Here is a 23,312-nt window from a genome sequence, read left to right as displayed (position 1 = left end):
CACCAAGTTTTTCTTCCACAATTCTTCTCAACCGTTTCTCAAGTATACTTGCATATATCTTATCAGGAACACTCAGTAGGAATATGCCTCTGTAATTCTCACATTCAATTTTATTTCCCTTTTTATATATGGGTACTATGAGAGCTCTACTCCAATCATCGGGAATTTGTCCCTCTGTCCAGGACTTCTGAACTATGCAGTGCAGCCATTGTAAGACTTTTATACCACCATACTTCACCATTTCAGGTCGAATATCATCTACTCCTGCTGCCTTTCCACATTTCAAGCCCTCGATGGCTTTTTCTACTTCAAGTATGGATATGTATTCCTGACTGCATGTCTGGTCAGCGTTTTTTTTATCACTATGCTGTCATCATTGCTTGTTTCATTTAGCAATTTTTTGAAGTAATTACTCCGTACTTCAAGGATATCTTTTCCTTCTGTTTTCATGTCACCTTTTACAGCACTCTTTCCTCCATTCCTAAGCTTCTTCAACAACCTCCAAAATATTTTGCCACCTTCTTGATATTTATTTTCTATGTTCTTGCCAAAGTCCTCCCATGACTTGTTTAGCTAGTTTTACACACTGTTTACCTTTCTTACATTTGTCTCTGTATTCTCTAAGAGCACAAGCTGACTTATTTGCCAGGAACTTTTGATATGCTTTCTTCTTTTCCTTCACTGCCTCTTTAACTTCCTGTGTCCACCACGGAGTTCTGATTTTTCTATCCTTGCAGACAACCTCATCACATGCCTCTCTGGCTGAATCAATCAGGGTTTTCTTCAAAGCTTGCCACTCAATCTCCAAGGTTTGGTTCCTGTTCTCAAACTCTTTCATTTTTTCTTCGATAATCTTTCTGTATTTTAGTCTACAGTTCACATCTGAGAGCTGCTCAACTTTTATTCGCTTTAAAACTTTCTTACATGTCATTCTTTTCAATATGAAATTCAATTTTATCCTGCTCAAGATTAAATAGTGATCACTTCCAATTTCAAATCCTCTGTACACTCCCCCATTATATAATAACCCCCATTATCTAAAATGTAACTGTGGTCCTAAGACAGTCTGTCAGGAATGACTGCAATCATTTTATGAAGGCTGTTCTTGACCCATTTCTCACCAAACTGTGTACAAGGAATTGAAGAGGATCAGTATTGGAAAAAAAAGTCATGTTCCGGCAAGTCATGGTGCACCTTGTTCTGTACCAATGGTAGGCAGAGTTTGGTGGGAGCCCCATGAAGCAATGAATCCACCTTGCCTTGTAAAACACAACTCAAGGATTATGGAGGTGTGGAGCATGTTCTGTTGGTAGAGAATGAATCCCCTGATATTGCTGGAAGGTCGGATGTGCTCCAAGGAATATCTGAACATTGTTATCAATCAAGTTCACCCTGCAATGTTGACTTTTTATCCAGGAGGTGACAGTTTCATGGATGACAATGATACTGTCCATCGCACAACAATTGTTCAGCAGTGGTTCAATGAGCATGATGGTGACTTCCATCATCTTCCTTAGCCACCACAAAGCCCGGATCTGAACCCCATTGAGAATGTATATGGGACATGTTAGAAACAGATCTGGAAGCAAAGTCTTTTTCCATCAAATCTGAGCCAGTTAAAGGACTGTCTATTGAATGCATGGGTACATTGTGGATGCAACTTTGTGGAATCTATGCTAAATCTCATGTATTGTAATTTGGGCTAAAGGTAGTCCAGTCCAACACATTATTAAATAAAAGTTTCTAATTCAGTAGCTGGAATATGTAGTAGAGAATGTGTACTAGAGAATTTTTTTCTAGCACTGCTCATAGAAAAAGGAAAAAGTAGTTCTTTCTAGAGACCTAAACATCACAGACATAAAAAAAAAAAAAAAAAAAAAAAAAATCCATAACAAATCTGGACAGTCAGTCTTGGCTGACAACTAATTTTGAAAAAAAAAATTTTGATAGGAAGTTAGTAATGCAAACTAATAGTATTATCCTGTACTGAAGTTACAAATAAAAAATTTGATGATTTAAAGATGTTAATGAATACAATTAAAAGTTCCATCTTCCATTTACAGTTTAACTTACAGCTTATGGAACCCCCTCCCCTCTTCCATTTCCTTCTCTATTTACTGAAAGATCTTGCTCCTTTATATGCATTTCATTAAAAATATATATAATTTACATAAATTCAAAATCATGTCAGTGATTTTTCCTTGCCTTCATTTCATACACAGTAACGAACATCTAAGAACATTTTAACAGATGGACAACTCAACATAAAAAAAAATAATAATAATCATAGAAACATGTATTACCAAAGAGTCAAACAATTAAAGATAGGCATCATCCATCAGTGTTATTATGAATCACTGAAGTATCACTAAGTATCATTCAAAAGTAATAAGGGGCAAAGGAATTACAGAAATATCATGTCAACCAACACGTATGGTATTAGATAAAAAAAAAGTTGTTATGACAATGCAGTAATACGTCAAAAAGTATATGTTTTGTGGATGGAACATATACAAAACAAAATTCTCATAGAATGCATTACTGAAGCATAATGTTTTTAGATTAGCCCAAGATATAAGAGTAAGCAGGGAATTTGAAATAAGAAGTGATCACCAACTAGTATTTTCTAAGATATTGAATTTTAGAATTCAATATTTTAGAAAAATTTAAAAAAAAAAACCTTTTTTTTTTTTTTTTTTAGATATTTTAACAATTGTTCATCAACCAGATGGTAGTTGACATTTTTCTGTTGTAAGAAAAGAATCTCATTGATTATATCCGTGTTCTTTTTCATCATCATCATCCTAGTCAAAATATTGGAACTATTAAAACACAGTTATATCATGCTCATAATGTGTTCCACTGAAGACCTTTCACAAGTGAATTATATCAAATCTGATTTTATGAAAAATGGCGTTATCATTTTTTAGAGATAATTATTTAAGGCAGCATGTGATGGAGGGGACTAGGAGTGGGAGTATATTAAAGCTGGTCATAGAATCAGAAGAGCCATCCATAACCAAGGTGAGAACATTGCCTCCAATTGATGAAAGTGAGTGACCACTTGGCTTGGGAGATTGTAAAACATGAGGAATATTCTATCAAGAAGGGATATTTGTGGAATTACAAGGCAGGTGATTACGACATGCTTAGGAAAAAGCTTTCTGTACCACGGCATAAAACACTGCAGGGTAAGGATGCTAGTAGTGCATTGGATATAGTTACAGATCATCTAGAGGAAGCAGTATAAGATGGGATATCAGCTAGGGTTCTGCAAGAATTATACCTATGGTAAGGAGGGTTAATCGGGTAGGAGTTAGATAGATGAGTAATATCATTAAGCATCAGTTGCAGAAAAAGAAAACCCTGTGGAGGATATAAAGAGAAAGGTGACCAGCATGGCAAGGAAGGCAATATCAGATTATGAGAAAAATTTAGCCAAACAGGCCTAAAGAAATCCCATAGAGTTCTTTTGTTATGTGTGGCAAGTAAGAGGGAAAATGACTATGGAAGATTAATCTTAATTACTAATTAATTAAATAACCTTAATTAATTAGTCACTCAATAAGCACATAAGACAATTGAGTTATTGTCTTATGTGCTTATTGAGTGACCACTTTGCAACCGTATATCGTCTTAGTGAGGTTACTGCTTTAACTTATGTGACAGCCACTAATGTGGGAACAGAGGTAGATGAATTGGAGGTTCTTAGGATATTGCAGAACTCAATGTAAATACAGCTGTGGGATAAGATGGAATATCAGCAAAGGTTCTGCAAAGGAACTGGCACTGCCTCTGACTAAGCTGTTTAAGTCTCAGCTCTGGTAGAGTTCCAAGGGAGTGCAAAATTGTTCTTTTGCATTAGAGAGATTCTAAGACTAAAGAAGCAAATCTCAGGTGTGGTGGTATAAGTACTAGAAAAATTATAAAAAAGAAAATTCAAAAATGACTAGATAAAAATATGATTCTCTATGAGGGTCAACATGACTTTTTGAAGGGTCGATCATGCCTTAGTAATTTACTAACTTTTTATAAGAGAGTAACAGCTGAGTTGGATAAAGGAAATGGCTACATGATGATTTTGCAAAGGCATTTGACAGAGTATCACATGGAACACTGCTACACAAATCAGAACAAATGGGAATGGATATGACGCTGGCTAAGTGGATAAGAGAGCGGCTGCTGGACAGATATCAAAAAGTGGTATATCGAGGTGAAAGTAGGTGACTAGTGGTGTGCGACAAGGTTCAGTGCTGGGACCACTGCTATTTAATTTGTACATAAATGACATAGGAAATAACCTGAGAGGAAATATTCAATTGTTTGCTGATGATACAAAATTAGGTAGAGTAATAATTAATCAAGACAATGTGGAGAGCTTGCAGGACGATTTAAATAGGCTGTCAGTATGGGCAAAGGTTAATGAGTGTTAGTTTAATGTTGAGAAATGTAAAGTTATGCATTTTGAGATAAATAGATTACAAGCCGTGCATCACATTGATGGCACCGTACTCTAGGAAATAGATGAACCTAGAGATTTAGGGGTGGTAGTAGACAGAGTTAAAGTTCAGGGGATATATTGACAAGGTAGTCCATAAGATTACTTGGCTATTGAAGAACACATTAACAAGTTGAGATAAGGAAGTTGTAATTCCTCTTTATCTTTATAAGTCCTTGATACGCCCGCATCTGGATTACTGTGTTCAAGTCGTCCTCTGAGTTTCTTAGGGATCAGGAAGCAGTGGAACGGATTCAGAGGCAAGTGACCAAGATGGTGAATGGCCTGTGGAATGTTCCCTATGAGGACAGATTGAAGGTGTGTGGATTGCAGAAGTTAGGGAACATGATAGAAACATTTAAGTTGCTTAAAGGATTTTATAGGATAGATGCAGGGGAAATGTTTCAACACTTGGCAAGAGGGACCAGCACAAGGAATCATCCCTGGAAGTTGAGTGAAGGTGTGGTCAGTAGGGATGTAGGGACTAGATTTTTTGCTTGGGAAGTGGTGAATGAGTGAAATGGGTTGCCATAGTCAGTTATGAGTGCTTTTTTTTTTTTTCTGTTAATAGGTTCAAGGAGAGGTAAGATAGATTGTGTCTCCTGCGATGAGTCTTCGGACTCCATGGAGGTGCCTGTATAATAATAATATCTTTAGACAAACAGTTTCCAGATCTCTTGAAGATGTATACAGGTGAAGTGTGCATATATTACTGAGAATAAGGATTACTACTGAAGGTTTTTTGAACATAAGGAAATCTTTTGATTAGGAAGCAAGGGAAAGACTTTCTAAAAACATCTAGGAAGGAAGGCAATATCAGATTGCCTTCCTTCAGAGAAACAATAACATGATGTTTCTAAAAACATCATGTTAATAATAAAAACCTATACAGAAGGATCCATTAAAGCATATACTCAAGTTACAAATCAGCAGTCAGAAATGGAGAACATAACAGTACTTTTTTGGGATGGTACAGTGTACTGACATATTTATTAGCAGTGACACATGACATACAGATGTGATTAGTTTCAATTATCAACTTTTCAAGAATGCATGCCAGCACACATTATTTGAGAGAGAAAAAAGTACTTTAATGGCATATCAGACAATATTATCTATCATCTATGCGAATTGTTTTATGAAATCTAACAAGAAAAGAAAAATTTCAAGCACATTTCTGTATAAAGATGGCATTATCCTCTTACAGAAGTCTTCATGACACTAACTAAACTGAATAGTTGCTGTAACAAGTCTGATATGAAAACCATAAAAAGACAAAACTGAAAATGCCAACTATATTCTCATTATGAACTCAGAGAAAAAGCTACATATTTTAAGTATTTAGGCATAATGTTTGGTGATGAGTGGAAAAACAAACAATATAAAGGCAAAAGTATTCAAATCAGTTTTAAATGAACCTGCAAATGTTTTAATAAAAATAAAACAGATAGTCCTTTGATAGGAAGTTGGTTGTGTGGATTATTTAATGAATAAGCAACTAAGGCTATGAGGCCAGCATATTAAATCCATAAAACAAGTGTTCTGGCTGGAACCCACAGTACTTCCCTACCATACCAGCTTAGTCAGGAATGACTAATTAGTGATTACTGATAATATGAGAATTCTAAGGAAAATAGGTGAACAAATAGATAGCATCAGTGGCAGAACTATATTAACAATGATGATATCAGAAAGATCTTTACAGTTAATGTTCATAAACAGCTAAAAAGATCTTATCTAAATTGATATGGACACAAACAGAATGGGAGATGAAAGATTAGCAAAACAATTATCTGATCACCTATCTAAGCAAATATGGCAGTAAAAGAGCTGGATACAGTTAAAGGATGGTTTAGATATATGAAAAAGTTTTCATGAATGAAAAAGATATAAATGAAATGTGCAAAAGCTGATCAAATGAAATACCTGACAACATGATTATAAAGTATATAGGAAATTAGTCAATAAATATTGTCTTGAAATACCAATACCTAGTACATGCTTCAAGGTTATTAACAGGATATGATTACAATAACAAGAAGATAAGACAATTCTACCAAGATTTTTTGGTAGAAAAAAGTGTACCACAAAAAAGTGATAAAGAATACATAAAAAAATGAGGACAAGGTAGGATATTCTGGATGCATGGAGTAATTATTTTACAAGACACCCAGCAACAATTTTACTACTTATCTTGCTGGACATTTCTGTAACTTCAAGGTCAAATTCCAAATGATCAGAGTGGGCTATTATAGTCATTAAAAAGTGTGAAGTGGGATGAAACTGACAGAGAATTACAGACATTTTTTTCCGTTAAGTGTTCAAAGTAAGATTTTTATATGAGCATACTTAAGAAACTAAGCCAAACTCATCATCATCAATTTCCTCATATGTACCCTCAAGGGATGTTCAGGCTACTACGACACTACATAGTTAAGTTTACATTATTATTATCATCATCAATCAACCATTTTCCTTCATATTAGTCTATTACTTGTCAGCACTCCATTATTGCTATATATCTAACATTTTGTTCTTATAAGGCATTTCTGACTGACTCAATCCAACTAGACCTTGGATATCTTTTGAGTCTTTTTCCTGCCATCTTGGCATCAAATGTTCTGCTAACATTTTTTTCCCTATTTTATTCAAGTGACCATATAATTATCCTTAAATCAGTCCTGATCATATATTCTTGAACACAAACAATGTCAACTTCCTTCCTATTGTATGCCCACACTTCATAGAACCGAGCCTGGCAAGGTGCCAATAACAGTCAATTCATGCTGAACGGGAGAAAAAAATAAAGGATGTGCGAATTGGTCACCAACATGCAAAATCACATGCTTTATATAAATTTTCCAACTGTTGTACAATAAAATAGTTACCACTTAAATAAGAACTAGAATTTTCATAAAAGAAACGCTAATTAAAAGAAGGAGAATCCATCCCTAATATTGGGATGAATTCTCCCTCTTTGATATTCTATGACAGAATTATGTTTTTAATACAATTCTGTCATAGATGTCATAGAATTCTGTCATAGGTACATCTGTTCACTCCTCTAATCTTTCTCTGAACTCATATCTATAGTCTCCAGTTTTTGATCAAGTGATTTAACAACTCCGCCGAAATTGATTATTCTGAGTAGCGATCACTCCAGCAAGTCCCAAGTCCGGATGAAGGAGGAGGGCTGTGCATTGGGTTGGCAACTAAATCTCATAAAAAATTTGATGCTATGAAACCGATACAAACGAAACCTCCAAACAGTATGCAATGGCAACCAACCTGGAATGGAAAAAAGGATATAATTGGATTGCAAATAGACAGAAAAATAAGAAGAGATATCAAAATGGCATGTAAGGACAATGAAACAAATAGGAAAGATGAATGAAGAAGTGGCTAATGAAATGCTGAAATATAAAATAGACCTCATTGCACTACAAGAAATGTGATGGCAAAGACAGGGGAGTATTGATAAACAGCATTAGCATTATAGTGTTATTCATAGTAGTCCCAATGAACAAACTGGTCAGCTGTGTACTGGCTTCATAGCAAGCAAGGAAATACAGAAAAGTATTTTAGAATACAAAGCTATTAGTGACTGAATATGCAAAATAAGATTAAAAGTAAAATTTAGAAACATTACTGTCATTTCAGCTGATGCACCAACTGAGGAAAAAAGAAGAAATTGATAAAGATCGATTTTATAAGCAACTTGACGAAGTCTGCTGTAAGACACAAATGTATGATATTCTATTAATCATGGAAGACTTTAATACTAAGATTGGGAGAGATGAAAATCAAAAGTGGCAGGAATATTTACATTACATGATAAAAACAATGAAAATGGTGATTTACTGATGCAATTTGCAATCAGAAACAAATTATTCATAAGCACATTGTTTGCACATAAAGCAATTCACCTGGGAACTTGGAGGATACCAGGCACGAATGAAGTAAACCAGATTGATCATGTTTTAGTGTCGAGACGTCATTTCTCCTCTGTCATTGATGTCAAGAGCGGTAGAGGCCCTAATTGTGAGCGATCATTATCTAGTGAAAATGATTATAAGAGAAAGATTATAAATTCTGATAAAGATGACAAAAAAGAAGGCTGGGTTATGGGACATAGATAAACTTAGTAATGATGTAAAGGAAGCTAAGAAATACCGAGATAACTTGAAAACTAAATTAAATAAAACTAAAAATAACATAGCTGATAGATTCAATAGTATTGATGGAAAATGGAATAGAATAGAAAATATGATTAAAGAAGCGGTAGCTGAAATGATAGGTGAAAAGAAAAGAACTAATAATGAAAAATGGTTTGATAAAGAATGTGATGCAGCTATAAAAGAGAATAACAGAGCCAGAGAACAAATGATGCAGCTAAACACCAGAAATAATCGGGAGAGAGACAATGAACTTAGAAGAAAAGCAAATAATATACTAAAAAATGGTTATGAAACAATAAAAGAAATAGAACTTAATACTCAAAATGAAAGTAGAAAATTTTATGCTGCCATCCAAAAAATGAAAAAAGGATTTCAACCAAGAATTAGTGGATGTAAAGAGATAAGAAAGGAAATTTATTAGGAGAGGAAAAATAAAAACAGTAGAGAGATGGGCAGAATATTTTAAGGATTTATTAAATAGAGAAGAAAATGGAGAAAATATTCAATTAGAAACAAAAAGGACATTGATATAGAGGAGAATACCCCTATAGCACCACCGAAAACTAGTGAAATTGAAGTTGACATACAAAAAACGAGAAATAATAAAGCACCGGAAGATAATATAGTTGTAGAATTACTGAAACACAGAGGGGATTCAACATGTTTTGTACTACAGGATATATTTTCGACAGTCTGGTCCAAGGAAGAAATGCCAGCCAGCTGGAATGTTGGCATAATCTGCCCTATTTATAAAAAAGGAGATCAACTCGACTGTAGTAATTATAGGAGTATTACGTTACTTAATGTAGTTTATAAAATTCTTACATCCATAATAAATGAGAGGCTTAAAGAAATTACCGAAAAGAAAATAGGAGAATATCAATGTGGATTTAGATCAAACAGAAGTACCATCGATCAACTTTTCATTATCAGACAGTTAATGGAAAAATGTTTTGAGAATGCAATAGACCTACATATGTTATTTATAGACTTTAAGCAAGCATTTGACAGTCTAAACAGAGATAGTCTACAAAAGGCTATGAAAGAATTTGAGATATCACAAAAATTAATTAGATTAGTAATGATGACGATGAAAAAAACAAAAGCAAAAGTTAGAATATATAATAAATTTAGTGACCCCTTCAAATTTAATAAGGCGTAAAACAAAGAGATGCACTATCAACAACGTTATTTATTATAGCTTTACATTATGCGATTAAAGATTTAGACCAAAGAGGGATAATTTTTAATAAATCAAGTCAGTTACGTGCTTATGATGGTGATATAGTCATCGTGTCAAGGACTAAGAAACGATTAATTGAAGTGCATAATGAACTGGAAAGAAAAACTAATGAGATGGAGTTAGAGATCAATATAAATAAAACTAAATACACTCGGGTCTCTTTTTATGCAGTTTTGAAGTTATGTGGTGCATAACTTCGAAACTTATGTACCGCTGTACATAATGATCAGCGTGTTGCAGCACATTCTGGCATAACATGAGCAACGTGTAAGCAGTGCATGTCCGTGAAGTTTAATTTTGCATGCGAGTAAGTGTTTGTCTTTTCATTATCATAAGTCTAAATTTTGCTAATTTTTATTTTAAAGATTTAATTTGGCCCAATGGAGAAAAATAAGCACCAAAGAGAAGCAATTGCTTTGGAAATGAAAATTGCAATTTTAGATCGCTTAGCAAAAGGAGGGATTGACGGTGATTGGTAAACATTTAATTTAGGTGAATCTACTATAAGAGCAATTAAAAAGAATGAAGTCGCAATAAGAAAATCTGTCATTTCTGACACAAAACTAAATGCCAAATTATCATCGTACTCAAGAGATGCTTTATTAGAAAAAATGGAACAAGCGCTCATAATTTGGATTGAAGAATTAACTCAAAGAAGAATTCCTGTAAGTGGTTATTAAATTAAACAAAAAGCTCTTCGGTTTTATGAACAGATGAAGACAGGAGCCATCTACTTCCGCTTCCCAGGCTGATAAAGAACTTTCAGCTAGCAAAGGATGGCTAACTGGGATTTTAAAAAGGAATGCACTTCATAACATGAAGGTTACAGGCTAGGTTGCAGCAGCCAAAAATTTTCAAGAGAAGTTAACCAAAATTATTGAAGATAGTGGATATTGGTCCTGATTTTTTAACACTGACGAAACAGGATTGTTTTGGAAGAAAATGCCTAGTCGAACTTACATCGTAAAGTCTGAGAAAAAAGCAAGTGTGTTTAAAGCAAGCAAAGATCGAGTAATGTTGTTACTTTGTAGCAATGAGTTAGAGGATCAAATGTTGAAATGTCTTGTAGTAAATCGATCTCTAAGACCACGTGCTCTAAAAGGCAAAGATCTAAAACAGCTGCTGGTACATTGAATGGCTAATACAAAGGACTGGGTAACAACTGCTGTATTTACTGAATGGTTCAATAATTGCTTTGTACCAGAAGTGGAAACATATATGAAGCAAAAAGATCTAAATTTAAAAGTTTTATTAATTGTTGACAATGCACCAAGTCAACTGCATTTAGAACATCCAAATATGCAGGTAGTGTTTTTTCCACCCAATACAACAAGCATTATTCAGCCATTAGATCAAGGCATAATTGCTGCTTTTAAAAAATATTACGTTAAGCACACTTTTCAATTTATATTGGATAAACTAGAAAATGAATTATTAACAGTAACTGACGTTTGGAAAAAAATTTCTATTTTGGATTGCTTAAATCATGCTTCATCTGCTATTGCTCAAATAAGAGCACAAACTTTAAATGCCTACTGGAAAAAGCTTGGCTTGGATGTGTTGCAAACAGTGCAACCATTGAAACATCTACATCATCAGCTGAAATCATTACTTGCACATGAAATTGGTGGAGAAGGTTTTGATACATTTAGCCAGAATGATGTAGACGAATTGCATGTGGATAATGCCTTAAGTGACAATATTATTGGATATCGATTAACTTTAGATATCATCGAAGATCCAGAAAACGATAGTGAAGTGGAAGAAAAACCTGTCCCACCTCCCTGCAAATATAATTCGAGAAGGTCTTGAATTGTGCAATAAATTGGAAAATCATTTTCTTGTTAATGGCACAAATTCTGAATGAGCCTTTAAATTCCAACGTGAGCTAAAGAACTGTATGTCTGGATATCGCGAGCTGTATAAAAAATTAGTAAAATCATCACTGCAAAGTTTAATCACTGATTACATTGTCAGAAGAAAAAAAATCAGCACAGAACGAGAGTGAAGCAAATTCTCTTTGTGAAGAACCATTGCCTTTACCATATAGTTCTGATGCGCTCACTATCTCTTCTGGTGATGAAAGCGATTTTGCACCAGTTCGCAAACGTTGCCGAATATTGTCTAATAGCGACAATAATTCTGATGAAAAAATGTAAAAAAAATTGTTATTTTTCAATAAAATACTAACCGCGCTCAAACTTGCTTAACTTTTTGTGAGCCATTAGTAGCAGAGGCTCTACCAATCAACCAACCTTTGCTAGCAATCTTTAATTCTAATATCAGGATTAAGAATATCACATTTCTTTCATAATGTGACCCATGATCCATATAAATTCCATATAAAATCCATATAAAATCCATATCAAAGATAGCAGTGGAGATAATGTCCACCCTTGTTCCACAGTTGATTTAACATTAGATTGATCAAAACTGTGGAATATAAACAAAAAAGGAAAAGTTTCAACATTTTCTCCATCACAGAAATCTTCTCAGATGAAAAATGACTATGGCCCGAATTAAGATTTTCCTTTCCCTAGTTTCCTTCCCACAGTTTAAGAAATGCAGTGAACCAACTAGGGCTTCAAATTTAATGTCTACCTTCATGTGGTACACCACGTTAGTAGGTATCCACAGAGTACTGAACGAATGAGGGTGGGCTAGCAATTTGAGACTTAACCAACCAAATTGTATATTGGCTTAAATCAGAAAATCATGGTAGAGCATATGAAATTTCAAGCTGGCTTGGGGAGTTAGTCACCCAGTTAAACAAGACCAACTTATTTGCTAAGAACTTTTGATATGCTTTCTTCTTTTCCAGGACAGCTTCAACTTCTTGTATCCACAACAAAGTGTTCTAAATTTTCTATTCTTGCAGATAACTTCACCACATTCCTCCATAGCTAAATCAATTTTTTTTTTTTTTTTCAGAGCATGCCAACGAATCCCCAAAGTTTAGTTGTTTTTGAACCGTTTCAATTTTTCTTCAATAATGTGTATATAGTTGAGTCTACAGTTTACCAGTAATTTCTTTTTGAAATTTCTGTTCTTGATTGAATGAATATCACATTGAAAAAGAACATATGGTTCTTCTCAATGTGGGATTGAAAATTAGAACTTGCTATGGGACTATAGGCACAAATAAGTTTCACTGTTATTTCCACATTTTCAAGTGTGTCCACATAACTACTTGAAATTGCTTTCCAATCAGGAAGTTTATTTTCAAGTCTATTGAAAATAAACTTCCTCATTTTATCAGGAAGTTTATGTGGAATGTTTGGAATGCTTTTGCTACTCCATCCTTTCCTTGATCGTTACTGCACGAATACAACATTCTATACCTATTATTTAGCAAGGTCTCACCTGTTCTTGTCTTCTTTGCCTCAGTGATACCACTTATGTACATGTGGTACATTTAGTTCTTTTGCAATTTCCTTTCCATTAATACTTCTTATATTGATAGTTCCCCCAATCTTCAATTCTTCTAATGTTGAGTTTCCTAGTTTACTGATGAAAACAGTGAGTGGAACCATTAAATATACTAGCTAACTTGAAATTCCATCATATGTATTTCTAGTTTAGGTCAATAGAGAGTACAATTTGGTTTAGTTCCAAATTGCTAGTCCACTCTCAACACCACATGAAGGTGAAGACTACACATTAAGTCCAAGGTCTCAGTCAGTCCTCTGCATTCCTTAAACTATGGGAAAGAAACCAAGGGAAGAAAAATTTGAATTCAGGCCATGCACTCCTTGAGGGTACATATCAGGAATTTAATCAGCAAAGTGACATAAAATATGATGGTGTGTGTGTGTGTAAAATGCCCAAATATGCATGCATTAGGTATTTGATGAAAGATGGTGAAACAACCATGTATATAGGTTCATACCTTGTTTCTAATTATACTTATTATGGTTTAACATTTCAGAGATGGAATATGCTGATGAAGAAATTTTAATCCGTGTAGACCATTCTTATATATTGCCCTAGAACTTGATGGCTTGTCTTCTATTGTATGTCACTAGTTTCTAATTCATGTGTTTGTTTTTTCTGTATGTCCTTGACATCCCCCTCCTCCCCTCTCTCTCTCTTCCCTGACCTAACAAGAAATAAGGTATGGTCCTACATAGGTTTTCTCTTCTTTCATCAAAACCTGGTGCACACAGTCTTGAACACTCATCACATTTAGCCAGCATAATGATATGTGAACCATGTATGCAAGGCTGTTAAAACTCTATGAAATCATGTATTAACAATACTGTAAAATAGCTTGTGGCTTAACTCATTTAATGCAATAAGTTTAGTCCCCCACACCTGAAGAAGTGTACTATAATGCAAAGAAAGCAACGGAGAAAAAAATTCTTAAACAGTCTCCATGTGAAATATATACTGAACATAAACTTTCATTACATAGTTACTTTCAAGACCATATTTTTTTACTATAACAAACTTATAGAAATTACCAAAAATAGTTTGTATTTTGATATTTTTGCTATATAATTTCATTTAAACAATGTGATACCTATAGGATTCTTCCTATGGCATAATGCAGAATTTTAGAGTTTATTATAGTGAATGAGTCTGTTATAATTAGATTTGAATTAATAAATCCAGAGTTAAAAATCATGGGAACATAAGGCATTCCCATGATTTGTATTTCATTTCCGTAGATCAGAAAAAGACATATAATGTGTATCATAAAAACTATAATTACATGGTTAACTGAGACATTTCAGTATTCAGCAAAAGATGGCTTCATACAAAATCAAGTGCACAGTCAAGCGGTACGCCACCTCCACTGTTATTCGTCATCTATAATTGGATGAATAATGGCTGAAAGTGGCATCGAATCTAATATCATAATCAGATATTCAAACTCAGCCATTTACTTTATGCAGAGTGATATTATACTCCTAAATAAATCCATCAAGGAAGTTCAGGACACCCAACAAACAATCTATATGGAAGTGTTCAAACTAATTTTAACTTATGGTTCTATAACTTTTGCTATGTTATTAAGAAAACAGTCATCCGAAGATCTACAGATATAAGCATTTTGAGATTTTCCTGAATTTTTTATTTTTTTTTTGTAGAACTTAACGTTCAACAGCATTCAAGAATGTCTGAACAGAATTATATAATGTGATGATTACCATGTAAATAGAACAAAAAAAAAAGAAATGTTAACAAAATGGGTGTTTGATGTCAAGTAGCACAGAAAACCTCCAAGGAGACCAAAATCTAGGTAAATTGATGCGATAAAGTAAAAATTACATCATCAATTTCCTGATATGTACCCCCAAGGGATGTTCAGGTTACCATGACAGTAGGAAATCTAATCACGTACCATCATATGGATTTGTGGTTTAAGCCAATAAAAAATACAATTTGGTCAACTAAGTTCCAAATTGTAAATCCATCCTTGTTTGTTCAGTACCCAGTAGATACCTATTATAGGGGTGCACTATGTGAAGGTGAGGACTGGACATTAGGTCAGAAGCCCCAGTCGGTTCTCCGCATTCCTAAAAGGCGGTTATTTATTTGGCTTTGATCCTTAAGCGACCCAGTATTACTTTGAAAGCAAATAGGATCTTGTATATCCCTTGGTGATACATATTAGGAAATGATGTAGCAAATATCACAAAACAATTACTAAAGTGTAAATCATGGAATGCAAACTTTAGTGTGTCCAACCTTAAATAAATGTTTTACACCGATTTAGAATATCCCAATTTATGACATATAAACATACAACAAGGCAGTTCAAATAATCTTACCAGCAAATAAAGTGTAGTAATATATATGCTTTTGTTTCTTCAACTCTGGAGCAAGAAGTTCTGCAAAATAACAAGAATTCCATGATAATATCATTATGTGACATGAGCTCAGATGAAAAGTATTTTGATAAGTAGTTATGGACAATATGAACAGTTAATTGAGTTAATTTAATACTGGATATACTCACACAAACTATAACAAATGACTTTTTAGCAAACTTCAATAGCCTATCCAGTTATTGAAAGTCTTCAAAGTTACATAGGAGTCATGCCATTTTATGTCTGTTATTGAACAGCTGATGTTAAAATTCAATATACTGAAATACATTTAATATCAAAAAACACCAGAATCAACTTTCAAAATATTGTTGTGATGTGGAGGCAATTTTTTTCTTCTTTATCTAGGTGAAGGACAACAGCCACAAAAATAGTCACCTCTTCATACAAGTGGTATAGTGGTACAAATGATTATGATGAATAAACAAGAAATGAAAGCACATTAAATGTGAGTGCATGAATAACATATTGTTCTTTTGGAATTTTATTGTAATTCACAAACATTATGCATGTTTAAAATTTTTATTTTAACTAAAATTTAAACTATTTAAAGACTATTTAAAGAAGCTAGGAATTTCAGTAACAGAATTTCACTAATAGATTGGTGAAGCCAAAGGTTGTAATAGTGTAGGTTCTCTACAGTGAATGGGGAAGGGAATAATTTCTCCTCAGGAGCAGTTTAAAGGAAGAAATATCTCTGATAATTTTCCTCTGGTATAAGAATTTTATCTCTGGAGATTTCCTCTAAACACTACTTTCTATCCTCTATCTGTCAGATGATTTCATACACATCAATTCTTATCAGGCATATTTTAATCAGTGGGCTTTTACATGGTACACTCAAAGGCTTTGTCAAAATCCAAATAAACCATCTTATAGTCATTACCTCATTTTCACTTGTGACTATCATAATAAGTGACCAAGTTTGTTCGTAATGAGAGTGTGACAACATGAAACATCATTTACATATTATTTTTTTTAATAGCTTCACACATAAGAGAAAACTACATATAATTTATTACTCCTATATGTTTTGCTAAAATATGTCATGAGCCAATTTCTGGGAGAAGACAGAAAAACTGTTAACAACCTATAAATTCTAAATACAAGAACAAGTCATACAGTGTATATAATATCACATCTCAATCACAACTGTCCAGTAGGAGGAAACACTATTAGCATTCAGAAGTGGGAATGGATGTATAATTAATTAATTTAAAAATAATAATAAATAAAAATATAAACAATTAACAGCAATCACTTCCCAAAACTTAGAAAACATACAGTCTGTCCAATTAAGATTGGGACAGTAGCATAAGACTTCATACAATTCAAAAACATAGATGATAAAATTTGAATCTATTGTAGTGTAGCATTTCCAGGTACAGTTCCAATGAACTCTGTCTAGAATGGCATGAGAAGCAAGGCCTGAACCTTGAGAATCAAAAAAATCTTATATAATCTTGATGCTCTTCGATTCTAATAGTAACAGAATGGCCAGTCTGTCCAAAGTAGCAAGATGATAAGAACAAGGTATTTGATAAACACCAGACATGGGTAAAGGTGATGATGTATCATTGATATGTAGTAAGAAAGATGACAACTTCTGGGATGGTTTGAAGTGGTGTATAAATTATATCTGCAAAGAGTCCTAGCTATTTGTTCAGATGTTCCTTTAAGATAAGGTATGCTGATCCTTTTAACAAAATAAGTTTGCAGTATGAAAGAGGGATGATAATTATGAAATATTTTCTGTATCACAGTCTCGCTGTATCTGTTAAGTAGTAGAGAAACTTAGTTTTCTTTTGCATTTGTGAAGCCATTATTAAAAAAATATAGTATGTGAATGATAAAGTTTCATCTTGTCACACTGTCCTTATGAACAAACTTAGTTACTTATTATGTTATACGGGAAAATGAGGTAGTAACTATGAGGTGATTTATTTGGATTTTAACAAAGCCTTGACAGTGTACCATGTAAAAGCACACTAATTAAAATATGCCCAAATAGAATTGGTGTGTATGAAATCATTTGCCAGATAGGGGAAGCCTTTATTTATAATAAATAAATAAATAAATATTTATTTATTTATATATAGTATGTCTAATGCACGTCTCTATTAAACAACTAGTAACTTATTATCATTTACAGTTATGGAATAATGCTTGTAAATTCCCAATCAGAAAGTACTATTCCTAAATGAAAACCTAAGTTTCTGTGGTTTAGCAGTTCTGTGGGAAGTTTTGTAACTGAGCCCACATTATGATGTAAATAAAGAATTTAATAAAAATAAGCAATTAAAGTTTTGTAAGTCGTAAGACTTACATCATCAGGGGGTATTGGTATAAAAAGGTTTTGCACAACAAAAGACTCAATTAATCACACATATTAGATGTTATGATACCTTCACAACTGCCACATACAAATGAGAAACCAGAATAAAACTGGTCAATTCATTACTGTATGCATGTTGGAACACTGCTAGTTGTTATCATGTTCTGTCATATCCTAGGTCCTCGACAGTTAAATTTTTGATGAAAGTAGACCATACTTGGTGTAAGATTAAGCCTCGATTTTTATTGCGTTATGTAGTACTTGATGTCCTGTAGTAGTTGTGTGGAATGCCAAGCCTGATTTATACTGCCTTCGTTTTTTTCAACATCTTATGTGTTCAAACATGCAGATCTCTCCAGACCTTATTGCCTGGACTATACAAATGCCATAAGAGCAAAAAATCTCATAAATGCCTGGTTTTTTCATGGGGTGATGTGGAGGTTTTGGTGGAAGTAAGAATCTCGAGTTTTTTGTAAAGGTAAAAAAAAAAAAGCTACTTTTAAGTTGTACTCATGGAACAATGCAGTCACCTTTGTCTGTGACATTTTTGATGTAAGGCAGTGTGATTGCATTCTTGGAATCTTAAGTAAGGGTGCTGCTGGAGATGTATTAAGAATTTTGCTGTTCGTCTTGGGTTCATAACCATTAATTGCAAGGTTTTGTCTCAAGTAGTGCAGTTCTTTATTTTTTTTTAATTGATATGTTTGATATATTGTGTGTCCTATCTCATAAAGTTTTAATTATGCCTATAGGGTTTTAATTGCTTATTTTTATTCAACTCTTTATTTACCTCATAATGTAAATCTCAATACAAAAAACCACACAAAAGTGCTATTCCTATTCAATGATTCACTGAAAATGAACAAGAGACAAGAGTGTGTGAAATGATTAATCATGACATGCAACTGCTCAGGTTATATTTATAAAGTGAGCAGTTGCATGGCATGATTAATTAATAAACAAAAGCTTATCATGCTGCCCTCCAACCTTCAAATGCTAACTTTACAATACCAATAATTTTCTCCTCGTGTATTAATTAAACTAAGTAATTATGCTATCAAACAGTAATTCTAACTCTAAAATCCAACTCACCAGTGTTCACATATACAGATGCAAATGACTTCTGTAAGACAGATGGATCATTCAAAATCATTCGACAGATAGATCAACTGACAGGACTCGCTGTCAGGTGCCGTCTTGTGATAGACCTGTGTTTGGAGAACGCCGAAAGCCAAGTTGTTTAGTTTAGAAAACATAACGATATTAGTCAAAATTTGTGTTAGAACTAGATTGTTACTGTGGCAGTAATTTAAAAGTTTTATTTAAATATAGTCAATATAGTCTTTCTGCACAGTAAGTTACATAGTAGCCCTATGGAATGAACCTCATTCGGACAGGTTGAAGATTTGTGGGTTACAGAAATTAGAAAAGGGATGATATGATTGAGACACAAATTACTGAAGGATTTTTTAAAAGATTAATAGAGGAAATTTTTCAGAACAGGTCTGGTGGTGGGAGAACTAGTGGCCATCCTTGGAAACTGAGCAAGAGTGTAGTTAAAAGTGGTGTAAAAACTAGACCGTTTCTTTGGGTGGTGAATGAGTGGAATAGATTGGAATTGCCAGAATTTGTAGGTACCATGACTGTAAATGTGTTCAAAGTATTAACTACTGCACAAATGTTGGATAGTGCTAAGCAGATGCTCAGGGCCTCCCTTGATGAGTCTAAGAATGCCATTGAGTAGCCAATAATAATAATACCTGTTCCAGGAGCTGGTAGTGCTTAATTCCTTTTATATATATATATATATATATATACACACACACACACACACAAAAAAACTATTAGGATTAATCATAACATTTCTACCCAGATGAAATTGAAATTCAAATTTTTCTTTATAGTTATTAACTAACATATAGTTCATACTAGTTTTTGAGTAAAAATTAGCTTTTAAGTATTTATCATGCGTAACAGCTGCTTTATCAGACATACTCTTTCCACCTATTTTTTTAAGAACTGATTTTTTTTACAATATTGACTTACTTCTAGGGATAAATCCAGACATTAAATTATGCAAGATGTTCTTCAGTTTTATCCATTTTACATTAATGCTACTTCATTTAAGAATATCTTCAAGTTAATATTTGTAAACTCCCTTTCTCATGCAATCAAAAAGTTTTTGTTTATTATTTAATTCCAACTAATATTTTCTTATTTCTCCCCTTTCTACTCTAATGCTTGCTATCATCAAGGCAAGGAATCATTCTTCTGATGTTCTTATAAAATACATTATTAACTATTAAATTTTTGAATGTTTAGCAATGAATACTACAGCTGCATCTTCCTTCTCCTGGTCAGTACTAAATGAATATAACATTTACTATTAGGAGCATCTTGCCTATTTCTGTCATCTTCATCTGCTAACACCATGGTATTTTAATTCTGCTATTTCTATCACTTGTGAATTCATGTTTCTCATACTAATTGTGCCCGTCTTTAATTCCACTGACTGAAGGGTTTCCCATTAGCTGACTATTCACTACTTACTCATCTACCCTTCAAGAAAAGGCAGGGTAATTGTTTAGCCAAAGAAATGCTACAGCAGCAGCAAAACACTGATAATGATGCACCAAAGCAGTATGCAGACATTATATCAGGATTCCTGGTTAGTTTTTTAAATTGATTAGAGGCAATGTTGATGTCTCCACAGTTATCCAGCTCTGATCTTTGGAGACCCCAACTATAAAAAAAAAATCATCATCTGGCAAATAAAAATGAAATTATAGCAAACAAAATAATAAATACATTCTCACCCCCACAATTGATCTTAAAACTAGGGGGTTTAACCTCCCTCTGGCCACAATACATGTCCCACCAAAATCAGGATATGAAGCATATGAGATTGCTGAAGAAACATGGTTAAGAAGTGCTAACCGTCAATTATGTTCATTAAGAGGTGTGATAATCCTTCACATTCAGGCAAGCATTTAAATGGATTGCCTTACATTCATAGTTGCATCTTAGACATACTACTTGAAAACAAGAAACATGTAGTTCCTTACAGTATATGCAGTGTAACTAATTTTAAATAGAGATATTAGACTAAACATATATATTTTTATATCTTTATCTTTTATAACATACTTATAGTCTGTTGTTAATGGTAGGACAAAATAAGCAGCCGTTCATGAGTACAGAAAATAGTTGCAATCATTTACTGGTCTGGAAAAGCAAATGCCAGAATCATTTTTGTTGTTAATTTTACCTAATTACATTACATGATTATGAAATTTATTTTTCCTGTAGTGAAAAGTTTTAATGAAACTTTTATAAAAAGTTTCATTAAAAATAGGTTTTAAAAATTTTGCCGTTTCTTATGTCTTTTTTTTTCCCCTCCCAAAATTTGTAGTTAGAAATTATAGTTTCTGCAGTTGTACAGTTTTTATTCACAAAAAGTAATCTTTTTTCTACCACATACCAAGACATTTTATAATAATGTAATATTTTATCTTTAAATTTGAGCAATTACATATAAGTTTGCACCTAACATGCAGCTAAAGCATTAGTGATATGTCATTCCTATAATTATTTTCAATGTTCAGTTGGCAAAAATATTAAGAAAATAATCTTGTCACCCACCCCACCCCAACACACACACACACGCAAAAGTGAATAAACTTTGGATTTAAAAAGATCATGTCCAATAAAGAAGGACACATTGCACATCATTATTGTTGTTGTTCCTCTGTCAAAAGAACAAAAGACTGCTCACCTGAAAAGAAATACATTTACTGCTAGTTTTGATATGTGGAACTTTTAAAGTAGCCATACTTTTTTTACTACTCTTTTATGCTAAAATTGTATAGATACATGCTCTCAAAGTGGAATACCCAAATTCTCTTGTGAAAATAAACAAATCTGAAATGAACAGACAATTAAATCCCCCCCCCCCCCCCCCAAAAAAAAAAAACACCTATGTAACACAACACAGTACACTTTATATTTCTTTATTTTTTTTTTTCAAATTGTTTCTTTCAAAGTTAATCGCATCAGATAATAATAATGAAGCTATGATTACTATAAATTAAGAAATTGCAATCTTGGCAGAATTTCAGCCTTCAAAAAAATATCACTATTTCTGTTTAGAATGTCACACAATCAAATGGATGTAAACAATGATGTACACTGCAGTACTGACTGGGACTATTTCTGACTTCTGGGAAACACTCTTTCTTTTATTTCTCAAATAGCAATGTGTAATCTTAGTTTTCAGCTTATTACTGGAGCAGAGAGGATTATTAGGTTATGTTATTTCTAAGACTACTTATTTCAACAATGGCGATGAGCAGCAGTAGAAGTAGTCAGGACTTTGGGGGGGGGGATAATGCTCTAAACCAGTGTTTCTCAATGATGGAACAGGTGGTCTGCAGACTTAAATAAATAAATGTATATTTTATTAATCATCCAAACAAAACAAATTAAAATTGAATAAGTAAAAATTATTGAAATGAAATGGATACTTAAAAAACCCAACAAATAACGGCAGAATGATGAGTAATAAAAGAGGAGTGAAATGAACAACAATATGATAAATTTAGTTTAATCCTTTATCCCAGTGAGAGCAAACAAAGTTTGCGCCTGAAAATATCTTCAGGACTGAATATAGTGTTGTACTATCTTACCTGGGTTAGTAGTACAACCCAGGCAACTCGTAGCAAAGGTGGAGCAAGCTACCAACACTCCTATCCCAGTATCTCTCATAATGCAAAACACATCTCCTTGTGGATATGTATACTGTTATGCATTAAGGGATTGGCCACTACCCAGACTAGTTTCGCACTTTATTGAGGTCTCTTCAGTGGGAGCCAGGCCCAGAGTTGGAGATACCAGGCAGAAGCACTAGCAAGGTCATCTTTACCTATAGGAGTTGCCAAAAGGTTTGTCGCCTTTTTTTTTTATTAAATTACTCTGGATTTAGAGAAAGATGTTGAAAGTTTATTTTTCACTACGAGCCACCTTGGTGTTGTACTACTTACCCAGGTAAGATAGTACAACACTATATTCAGTCCTGAAGATACTTTCAGGTGCAAACTTTGTTTGCTCTCACTGGGATAAAGGATTAAACTAAATTTATTATAGTCTAACCTAGTGAAAAATAAACTTTCAACATCTTTCTCTAAATCCAGAGTAATTTAATAAAAAAAGGTGACAAACCTTTTGG

At 33.4% G+C, this 23,312-nt stretch overlaps 1 protein-coding gene across 2 annotated transcripts in view; it reads right to left on the bottom strand.

The window, feature by feature from the left end:
* The window catches only part of LOC150100951 (ubiquitin carboxyl-terminal hydrolase 10-like), a 229,365-nt gene that overhangs the window by 5,781 nt on the left and 200,272 nt on the right, over window positions 1-23,312 (bottom strand). For both annotated transcript variants that reach the window (XM_090401329.1, XM_090401330.1), the window contains exon 13: window positions 15,697-15,756. In XM_090401329.1, the coding sequence (XP_090257455.1) occupies window positions 15,697-15,756 (60 nt within the window). The remainder of the gene's footprint in view (window positions 1-15,696; window positions 15,757-23,312) is intronic.

Source organism: Typopeltis vanoorti, chromosome 12, assembly GCF_054136105.1.
Source record: "Typopeltis vanoorti isolate ZY-2024b chromosome 12, IOZ_Tvanoo_1.0, whole genome shotgun sequence".
In the NCBI taxonomy this organism is placed as follows: domain Eukaryota; kingdom Metazoa; phylum Arthropoda; class Arachnida; order Uropygi; family Thelyphonidae; genus Typopeltis; species Typopeltis vanoorti.
The sequence above is the reverse complement of the archived record's forward strand: the minus strand, read 5'-3'. Positions and strand labels throughout refer to the sequence as shown.